The 10209-nt window shown below is 54.6% G+C and overlaps 1 protein-coding gene across 1 annotated transcript; it reads right to left on the bottom strand.

Annotated features, from left to right (window-relative positions):
- Positions 1-1096: 1096 nt before the first annotated feature.
- On the bottom strand, positions 1097-4193 carry LOC141042698 (uncharacterized). The gene is made up of 3 exons (XM_073511575.1): positions 2961-4193; positions 1420-1524; positions 1097-1159 (listed from the first exon to the last, which is right to left on the bottom strand). The coding sequence occupies exons 1-3, from the start codon at positions 4191-4193 to the stop codon at positions 1097-1099; spliced, it is 1401 nt and encodes a 466-aa protein (XP_073367676.1).
- Between the last annotated feature and the right edge of the window lie 6016 nt (positions 4194-10209).

Below are 10209 nucleotides of genomic sequence, written 5' to 3'. Positions count from 1 at the left end.
TATTCGCCGAACTAGACGCGGAGGCGAAGGGGGAGGTACCGGAGCCTCCGTAGGCGCAGGAGCTGCAGCACTTGCCCGTCTACCCGACGCCGGGCACGGAGATCGCCGACATCTCCAACGATGAGTAGTTTTAGGTATGCATGTAGTACGTAGGTTTTTATTTGGATGGCTAGTATGAAGTTTGACTTTCATGATTGTGGCGAATATATTTGGTGTGCTGTCCAGTTACAGTCTGCAGACGCACTCGGACACGTTCACAGGCATTTGGGGGCCGACTTTTGGTGTGTGTGGTTGTATATGCCCTTAGTCATTTTTCTTGAAAACTTCCTATCCATTCCTCCAACATCACAACGGTATAAAGAACACAAAAGACAATAAAAATTATATCCATAGACCATTTAATGATGACTACAAACAGTAGGGTTAGCCGAATACATGCCATCGTCATTGCCCCTCCTTCACCGGAGCCGGACAAAGCTTATTGTAGTAGACAGTCAAAATATTGGCCCCAAAATCCCGAACGAAGACTGAATCTAAGAAGATCCATCGAAGATAAACACCGACAGAATCCCGCAAAATCCGCAGGAGACACAACGCCACACGCCCTCTGATGATGCTAGACGCACCGCCAAGGCGAGAGTTATGCAGGGAGAACATTATTCCATCTTCAGGGAGCCGCTACTGTCTCATCTTATCGAGCAGGACACAAACTCTAAATAAACCAAAAAAAACATCTTAAACGGAGCAAGAGCCCTCATACCGGCAAGAGTCTGGATCCACCACGCCTCCATGACCCTAAGGCTAGAGAAGACGAAGTAAATCGGCGGTAGCACTGGCGGGAGGCGAAGAAACCCTGGTCATGAGAGAACTTTCTTGTGGAGCAGAAAAATGAAACACGATTAACATATCTACAAATTTTAAAAAGTCAAATTTAAATTTTCAAATAAATTCAGAAAAAATCGTGGATGTTCTTTGTTTTTTGCGGGATGTTCACAACACCGATGTCTGCAAATAAAAAAATCATATCAAAATTCAAAGTACACATATAAAGAAATAAAAAAGACAAAACCGGATGTGAATGGTGTAGGATTTGACACTAAAACATCCTGATGACACGGAAGGATTTCTTGGAAGTAGGAGCAGAAGTTGTATCTGTTCGCTACACAATATTTACGAACACACAAAGGCTGATGCAAAAACTGGGAACGAGGTCCTCTGACGTAGGGGAGGAAACTGCAGAGGGACGTTGTTGCTTGTCGTTCGCTGGATGCGCATCTGACGGTTGCGGCTCGAACGCACTGGGAACGCAGACAAACAGTGGGCCCAAAGCCCATATCAACGAACCGGAGAGGAAAACGATGAGCTCCCGGTTCTGGAAAAAAAAATTCCCCTTATCACTCGCCGTCGCCGTCCGCTCACCGGCACGCCCAGCTCCTCCTGCGTGGCCGCCACAAATGGATCGGTGGCCTTCATCCCGGACGTGGCCTCCGGCGCCGCCGCGGTCGTGCGCGCCGCCGCCACAAACTATTGTTCAGAAAACATTGTGCATGTGCAAATTGAACAGGAGTACATATGCAAAAATCTGGACTGAACTGAATGTCAGCTGTTGCTCCAAACCGAATTGAACAGGAGTATATATATATGCAAATATCTAAACTGAATTGTGCCAATTGATGCTCCAAACTGAATTGAACTAAATGGCACCAAAACCTGAACTTGAACTGAACTAAATGGCAGCTAGAGCATATCAAACATACTGAATTCAATCTGGGCTTATGGGTTCTTACTCGTTCACTAGAGCACCGTCATACAACCGACCCTTCACTGCTAAAATGTTTACTGATTCAAGGTTTCATCGAACCGGGTTACAATACAGATAAATGTTCAGATCAGATAAATGTTAACTGACCCTTCATACAACTTCATACAACTGACCCTATACAAATTCACTATATCCAGATAAATGTGTTAGAATTAATGGGCTAGGCCCATAGCAATTTCTGAAATCTCAAAACCCATGTGTAAAATGGCAAGTGGTGGTGCTAAGTTTAGTCCCACCTTGGAAGTTGAAGAAGAGTTGGACCTCTTTATATAGTGGGTTCTCTCCACCACTCTAAGTGATGTGTGAGAAGAGAAAGGGAAAACCACACGCGCGCGCTCGCCTCGCCGGGGCGGGGCGGGGCGGGGCGGGGCGTACATGCGCGTGAATGGTCCTCCGGTAAGTTCGTATACGAATTAGAAACCGAGTCGGTTTGGGATTGTGGTCGCGACACAATACCGCCTCTGGTCCTAATATATATACAGCTACCGGCTGCGGCCAGAGACACACCGAAAAACACCTAGGGTTTTGCCTCATCTCACAACTTGCGCCGCCATCGTAGTCTACTCCATCCCAAACGCGTGGGAGAGCAGGTCTCCGGAACCGTTCGTCTTTGCGATCCTGCACCGGGAGAGGACGAATTAGGTTTTTGGGAAGCGCTGTGCGCGACTGCTCAAATTCGTCATCACGGGTCGTCTTTCGTCCAAGTCGGGCGGTGCTATTCATCGCCGTCAGCAGCAGATCGTCGCCAACATCGTCATCAACACTGTCGCACCCATAATAGCTAACGATCAGTACGTCCAACATCCTCTGTTCATGTCTGTTTCTACAGCTATTGTTACGTGTTTGCTGCTGTTATGCATGTCTTGCTGTTCTTCTAGTTTGCTAGATTATTGCATGCTAGTATCTCTTCTAGTCATGAATTATTTACTGGAATTAATCATGAACTTGCCTAATATTCCAACAAAATGTTCTTCATCACGGGCATAGCTTTTTTCTCCTCGTTTTACAAGGGAAGCGATTAACTGGCATACTCAAATCAGATATTATTATTTTTTCTTTGACGGTTAAACCAAGGAGGACAGATATATGTTACTCAAGCATGGGCAGGGAAAAACCAGGTGGGTTCCCATGGACGGACCGTCGGTTCGCTCGTCTCCAGTGGCTCCATTGTCCCGTCTCTCACGTTGTACACAACACAGCGGAAAACGTCATCCTGAGGCTCCCTTTTCCGTCTAGGACGCTCAGTCATCGCAAAGTAGATGCAATCTTGTTGAGCTCCACATTGGGCTGATGCAGGGAGCGACTGAGAGCAGCCTCGGCTGACGAAGAGCGCATGCCCCATCAACGTGTCCACCTTGCTCCAATGCCCATGGCCTCCGATCAGGTCCACCCCCTCCCAGGCCTCGAGCTGGGTCCGTATGGGCCTCGAACCGCGCTGTCGGACGGCACCCTCCCAGACCACGAAGCGCTCAACGAGGGTCCGCCTTTCCACCATTAGCAGCCGGTCGCCGCACGGGACAAGGTAGAAGACGGAGCGCCAGGTTCGGTCCATGCCGTTTCTTGGCGTCCAGGACCGGGCAGGGTCGTCCACGTGGTTTCTTGGCGTGCGGCGTATGCATTGGACTGACCTGACGCGGTTCTGCTCGTCGTCGATTTCCAGGCGATGGAGCTCCGGCAGTTCAGAGCCACTCTTGTTATGTTTATTGGTGAGGACCACGTAGAGCTCACCTTGGAAGAGTGCAATATCGGTGTCGACATGGATGCTTGCTGTTGGAAACATTGCAGGGGGCACCCAGCACAATCTGGCACCTTGACCTGGCGACGCCATGCGAGGAAAGATCGTGACCATGCCACAGTAGGGAACGGCGACGATGCCGTCGGAGACCACCACCTTCCTGATCCAGTTGTAGCTGCGGCAGCCGAGGTCGATCTTGAGGCTGTCGCTGCTGATGTGCAGAGGGGTGCTCTCCCCGGAAGAAGGGTTCGTGAGGTAGCAGCTGCCGTCACGGTGCACCAGGAAGAACATGCGGCCAGTGGCAATGGGGACACGTAAGAGGATTTGGTTGCGGTCGAGGGGCATGCGGTGGAGCGCGCCCTCTGGGAGGGCGAGGAAGGTGTCGGCGCGGACGAAGAGCCACGCGAACGGCTGCAGGCGCGCGGCGGAGCGCCACGGCCGGCAGACGGCGCGGAGGCTGACGCGGTCGGCGTATGAGGGAAGGCGGGAGAGCACGAGGAACAGCAGGTCCGGCGGGAGCTCCGACCACGGCGCCCCGCTGCCAGCTGGTGTAGCGATTCGGAGCAGCCGGCGGCGGCGCCGGAGCAGGGCCGCCATCGCCTTGCTGATTCTAGAGCCGAGGCCGGCGCCGAGCATCACCGTCGCGAATTTCCTAAGCGGGAGCGGAGAACCGTCACAATCTCCCCTCGACCTCGGCGCAGATCCGCTGCGGCCCCCCTCAGGTCGCTTTCCGAGACCTCAACTCGGCAGCGGACGGTGATCTGCTGGAGCAAGTGCGGGATCGTGGCCTGAAGAGAGACGGCAGCGGCGACCTGCGGTGGAGAGGAGGTGCGGATCCGGGACGAGCTCAGGGGATGATGGATTTTGCCATTTTGGTGGTGAGAGGGCTTTGCACGGGCACTCTGGTTTCGGTGCGAAGAGCATCAAAGGGAAGAACGGTGGGCGTTCATGCGCGTGTTGAGAGAGGGCCCGCTGCCAGCTCGAGAGGAGCGCGCGGCGTGTATCGCCACCCAATAATGGAGTGAAGTCTAAAATAAACCCTGAGATTGTAGGGATCGACGTAGATGAATCTTCACCTTCAAATCCCTGAAGTCGGTACCTCGACCTCTCTGATCTCGGTCTATCCTAACCCTCACATATGTTTGGCAGACTGGGAAAAGCACAATCCTACCGGAAACTTGCTTGTCTCATGTTACACGGGTCAAAACATCATAGCCATCTTCCTCGCTGCACAATCCTGATTGGAGATGCAGCCCGGGAGTGCCTGCTGCCATACGGTGAGCATGCATGCCATGATGGCGATGGCAGCCATGGCCGATGAGGAGCCAGGAGCCCGGCATGCCAACCGCGCGGAGCTGTTCGTCATCAAGAAGACGAAGAACGCCATTAGGGATCGCCGGACCAAGCTCAACATCTCCTTTGGCTTCGTCAACGCTGTGTCTCAGAGGGTTGCCGCCGTCCGCGACGACAAAGCTCCAGGCGTGGGCACGCACGGCAAAGGCGAAGACGACCAGGGCCACATGAACTTCTTCTGATTAACGAGCATCGACTGAGGATTGAAGTGTGGCCGAAAGACACATGCGTACATGGCTGGCTTGATACAGTCCTGTACAAGCACGAACTAGTACCTGAGTGAGTGAGTCTGGCTTGATGGATTAGATTATCTCTTCTAGGTACACGCACGCACGCGAGACGCCGGATACCGATGGATTCATGGATTCCAACAGGACCAACACTCCGTCGGTCGAGACGGCGGCGGTGCTCGCCGCGGAGGCCAAGCCGCCGGTCTTCCCGTGAATATACTTCTTCATGTTCATGCGCTGTTGGTGGCATCCGTGGCGGCATCCTCGCCCCGTTGGCACCAGCTTTCCTGCAACCTAGCCCAGACGAGCAGCAATCGCTTGCCGGCGAGGGCTGCGGTGAGCTCCTCTGGTCGGGATAGCGCGCCATCATCCACGCACGCCGTTTATGCTTGGACGCGCCCAGGAGCTCATCTGGGATGGCGTCGATGGCTGACCCGGCCACGTCCGACACACTCATCTGGAGGCGAGTTCAAATTGATTGGGGAGGGTAATGCATATGACAAGTGGGCCTATGTTGTAAATGAGAGTAGAATCAATCCCGGCTGGGATCACACCTTTCTATTACAACAAACAGGATTTTACTCATGCAGGGTTTGGATTGACTGGGATCTGTAAATACAGGGTACCAAATTTAGGGATTTAGAGGTGAGGGTTCGTTTACGTCGACCTCTATAATCTCAGGATTTATTTTAGACTTCACTCCTTAATAATACTACACGCACGGACCTGTGACGGGCGTTTTACGGATCGGATTGGTTAACGCTAATTGGCCTCTCCCCCTGATTTTCAGGGGATGGGCCCCTGTCTCTCCCTAATCCCAATTAGAAGATGCCACCTCTGCCCCTGCGGTGCCTGCACAAGGCCGGCGCCAACGCGTTCGGCCACCTCTGCCCCTGCGACTGCTTTTGCACCTGGAGAGCTGTGGTGATGAGTTTGCTCGGGTCATGATACCCTGCTCTATATGCGTTTCGATTCTTCATAGTTTCTGCAGATTTTTTTTTCCTTCACTAGCTTTGCGTGCTTAGTAGCATAGAGGCCATGGTAAAACATGGTTTTTTTTTTTGAAAAATCATACGGCAAATTCAAAAGAAAGTTTTTATCAAACATGGCCTTTTTAGAGCAATTTTTATTGGTCACATTGTCAAACATGGAAAATTAACTTGTATAGCCATGGGCGTTTTTTAACCTTTTTTCAAAAAAAATGGTATACGTACCAGCTGCAGTAAAGCATCCTGATGACACCCAAGGGTTTTTATAGGAGCAGAATTTGTATCTGTTCACTACACAAAAATACGAAATGGTTCAAAAGCGCGGTGCAAAAACTACACATAACACATGGCAAATATATCAAAAGGAAATAACGCTGGCAACTAGTAGTTGATGAAAAGAACCAACAGATTTGTTCACCAGGCAAAATACTGAAAAAAAGAGGCGAAGTCCTCTATTATTGTCGGCTAATCTGGACTGATGGTGAAAGGAAAGAACTCGGGTTAACAGAAGACAGCAAAAACTCTAACGGCTCCTGTACGGAGATGTCTCTAACGGCTCCTGTACGGAGCGGCGACTAGAGAGACGACGCGGGGCGCGAGGAGGGTGCGGCGGATCCAGCCCGGCGGAGCGAGGAGGAATGGACGCTGGTCCAGGCGGGGCACCCCGGCGGGCTGGTCAGGTAGCCGTTTTTGGGCCCTGGCAGGGGAGGACTCCGAAGACGATGCAGACGACGAGGTCGATGGAGCAGGGGCGGGTGGCGGCCCGTCCCAGTGCTCGGTGGGTGATTTTGTGGCAAGGGCAGAGGAGCTCGGGGGCTCGCTCCACCCCGGTCGGCGGCGTTCTTTCACGCCTGGTGGCCGTGGCCATCGTCGGCGCGGTGTGCTGGCGGGGGCCGTGCACCGGGGTGCTCGCCCGGCGTCTCCGCGTCCGCGGGTGGCAGCACTCGCGGCCCCGGACGCGGAGGAGGGCCTCCTGCTCCGTGCCGTTGCGCAGGGCCCAGTGGTGGTCGCTGCTCCGGCGGCGGCAGTGTAGGCCGCAGCGGCGGCGTCGGGATCGCCTGGCGCTAGGGTTGGGGATCCGGAGCAGGGCGGGCAAGTGGGCCTTGGGGCCATCCAGGCCGCGTGGCCCACGGCTGGTTCGGCGGCCCAAGGGTCCGTGGCTAGCCTGGGTCAGTCGCTCCAGGGGTGTCCCGAGGCTGCGCGTACGAAGCTCGGCCCAGCTGGCAGCCCAGTTGGCCCTGGCCGAGAGGGGACGATACTTAAGTGGCTCTGGTTGCCCAAGGGAACCCTAGATCCGTCGCTAGGGTTTCCAGCCACCAATGTGGAGGTGCGCCGCTTTGGTTTCTCCGCCCGCACTCTCCTCCCATCTCGCCCCCGCCGCCCCTCGTGCGTTCCTTTGCCGAGGTGGTAGCCATGGGCTCCAAGGCCGACCGGCGTGCGGACAAGCGTCCTCTGCCTCCCCTCGACCCCGCGGCGGAGCGCGGCTGCGAGCACGAGCTGCGGGCACAGGCCAAGGTGCACGGTGCGGCGCGCGACGGCAAGTCCAGTGGCTGGGGGCCGCCTCCGGCGTGGTGGCTGAAGGAACATGAGTGCAAGAAGAGGAAGAAAGAGGAGCACAAGAAGAGGGGGCTAGAGCTCAAGCGCGCTGAGGGTATGCCGCAGTTCCAGGGCGGCCGGGTCGGCGACCCCTTTGCGGCGAAGCAGAAGAAGAAAAAGTACAAGGCGCCGGCCCCGCTGCCGGCGGGCTCCTCCAAGGGCACGGCTGCCGAGCCAATCCTGGTGGAGGAGGCAGATGAGCGGGAGTGTTTCAAGTGCGGCAGAGCTGGCCACTTTCAGAGCGCCTGCAAGTTCAAGCCGCTCTGCATCCTCTGCTCTCAGGAGGGCCACGTCTCCGCCTGTTGCCCCTCCCGTGGCAAGCCACTCCTGCTGCAGACCATGGGGCATGCAATCCCTGGAGGGGGTTTCTTTTACCTGCAGTTTCCAAAGGAGGCCGATGAGGGTTTGAGCGGGTTTGGGGTCAACGCGGCCATCCTCTCCGCGACCCCGGGCGTCCTCTCAAAGGAGATCTTGGAGGTGGAGCTGCCGCATTTGTTCGAAGGCGAGTGGGATTGGCAGGCGGCCCAGGTCGATTCCGATAGCTTCTCGGTGGTCTTTCCAGATCCGACAATGCTTCACATGGCGACCCGCAGCGGCAAGCTGTTTCTCTCCATCAACAACATCACCGCCCTCATTCGGGATGCTAGGGCCGACGCATCAAAAGGGGAGAGCATGCCGGAGGTGTGGGTCAAGCTTGGGGCATCCCTCCCAAGCACCGCAAGGTGGACAGGCTGATGGCTGGGCTGACGATTGTCGGTGTCAAAACCGGCGGATCTCGGGTAGGGGGTCCCGAACTGTGCGTCTAAGGTTGATGGTAATAGGAGACGGGGGACACAATGTTTACCCAGGTTCGGGCCCTCTCTATGGAGGTAATACCCTACTTCCTGCTTGATTGATCTTGATGAATATGAGTATTACAAGAGTTGATCTACCACGAGATCGTAATGGCTAAAACCCTAGAAGTCTAGCCTGTCTGACTATATATGTTTCTGGACTAAGCCCTCTGGTTTATATAGACACCGGAGGGGACTAGGGTTGTACAAAGTCGGTTACAGAGAAAGGAATCTTCATATTTGGTCGCCAAGCTTGCCTACCACGCCAAGGAGAGTCCCATCCGGACACGGGAGAGAGTCTTCGGTCTTGTATCTTCATAGCCCATTAGTCCGGCCCATGTCCAACAGGCCGGACGCCCGAGGACCCCTTAGTCCAGGACTCCCTCAGTAGCCCCTGAACCAGGCTTCAATGACGAGGTGTCCGACGCGCAGATTGTCTTCGGCATTGCAAGGCAGGTTCCCCTTTCCGAATACTCCAAGATAGTCTTTGGACGCAACGAACGTGTCCGGATCTGCATAACAAGTATCACACACACAGCCGTAGAGAGTATAATATTTCACGAGTCCCATCCGCTGATAACTTTTTGCAAGATGACATCACGTCTGCCCGGTCATTATTTCGAACCGTTTTCGTCTGCCGTTCCGTGTTTCGAGATGCGGTTTCCATTGGCACGTCTTGTCAAAGCAGAGATCGTGTCCCCTTATTGCGGGATTCTCATCAATACGGGCGTGGGTAATCCAACCGTGCCGTTTGCACAGCCCTTGGGAACATGCGAGTTTTAAGGCGAGTGGGGAGGCGCTTGATATTCACTGCCTTTATAAGGAGATAAGGATTCCCCTTCTTCACCCACGCCTTCTCTTTCTCCGCCCTTCCATTCTCGAGCTCCAGCACCCAAGTCCTCATCCTTTTCGCTTCAAGAAAGCATTCAACCATGTCCGGATCTGGAGGGCAAGGCAAGTGGATGGCCTCCTCCGTAAAGGAGAAGGACATCACTGAGCTTCGGGCGGCCAGGTATCTGGCGAAGGAAATCGCCCACCGTCTTCCGGCAAAGGGGCAAGTCATCCCCTCCCCGAAGCCCAACGAGAGGGTGGTGTTTGTCCCCCATTTCGTCCGCGGGTTAGGGTTTCCCCTCCACCCTTTTGTCCGCGGACTTATGTGTTGGGGAACGTAGTAATTTCAAAAATTTCCTACGCACACGCGAGATCATGGTGATGCATAGCAACGAGAGGGGAGAGTGTTGTCCACGTACCCTCGTGGACCGAAAGCGGAAGCGTTAACACAACGCGGTTGATGTAGTCGTACGTCTTCACGATCCGACTGATCAAGTACCAAACGCACGGCACCTCCGAGTTCAGCACACGTTCAGCTCGATGACGTCCCTCGAACTCCGATCCAGCCGAGTGTTGAGGGAGAGTTTCGTCAGCACGACGGCGTGGTGACGATGATGATGTTCTACCGACGCAGGGCTTCGCCTAAGCACGGCTACGATATTATCGAGGTGTAATATGGTGGAGGGGGGCACCGCACACGGCTAAGAGATCAATGATCAATTGTTGTGTCTATGGGGTGCCCCTGCCCCCGTATATAAAGGAGCAAGGGGGGAGGCGGCCGGCGTAGGAGGAGGGCGCGTCAAGGGGGGAGTCCTACTCC

The sequence above is a fragment of the Aegilops tauschii genome, chromosome 3 (assembly GCF_002575655.3).
Source record: "Aegilops tauschii subsp. strangulata cultivar AL8/78 chromosome 3, Aet v6.0, whole genome shotgun sequence".
Classification (NCBI taxonomy): domain Eukaryota; kingdom Viridiplantae; phylum Streptophyta; class Magnoliopsida; order Poales; family Poaceae; genus Aegilops; species Aegilops tauschii.
This window is presented reverse-complemented; position numbering and strand designations above follow the sequence as displayed.

Bases quoted from the DNA above. Each gene is read 5' to 3' on its own strand.
- LOC141042698 (XM_073511575.1), bottom strand. From the start codon at position 4,193: ATGCTCGGCGCCGGCCTCGGCTCTAGAATCAGCAAGGCGATGGCGGCC. The intron at 1,525-2,960 runs GTCCGTCCATGG...TCTGAACAATAG, and splicing joins TGGAGACGAGCGAACCGACG to TTTGTGGCGGCGGCGCGCAC. The intron at 1,160-1,419 runs GTGAGCGGACGG...AATATTGTGTAG, and splicing joins AGGAGGAGCTGGGCGTGCCG to CGAACAGATACAACTTCTGC.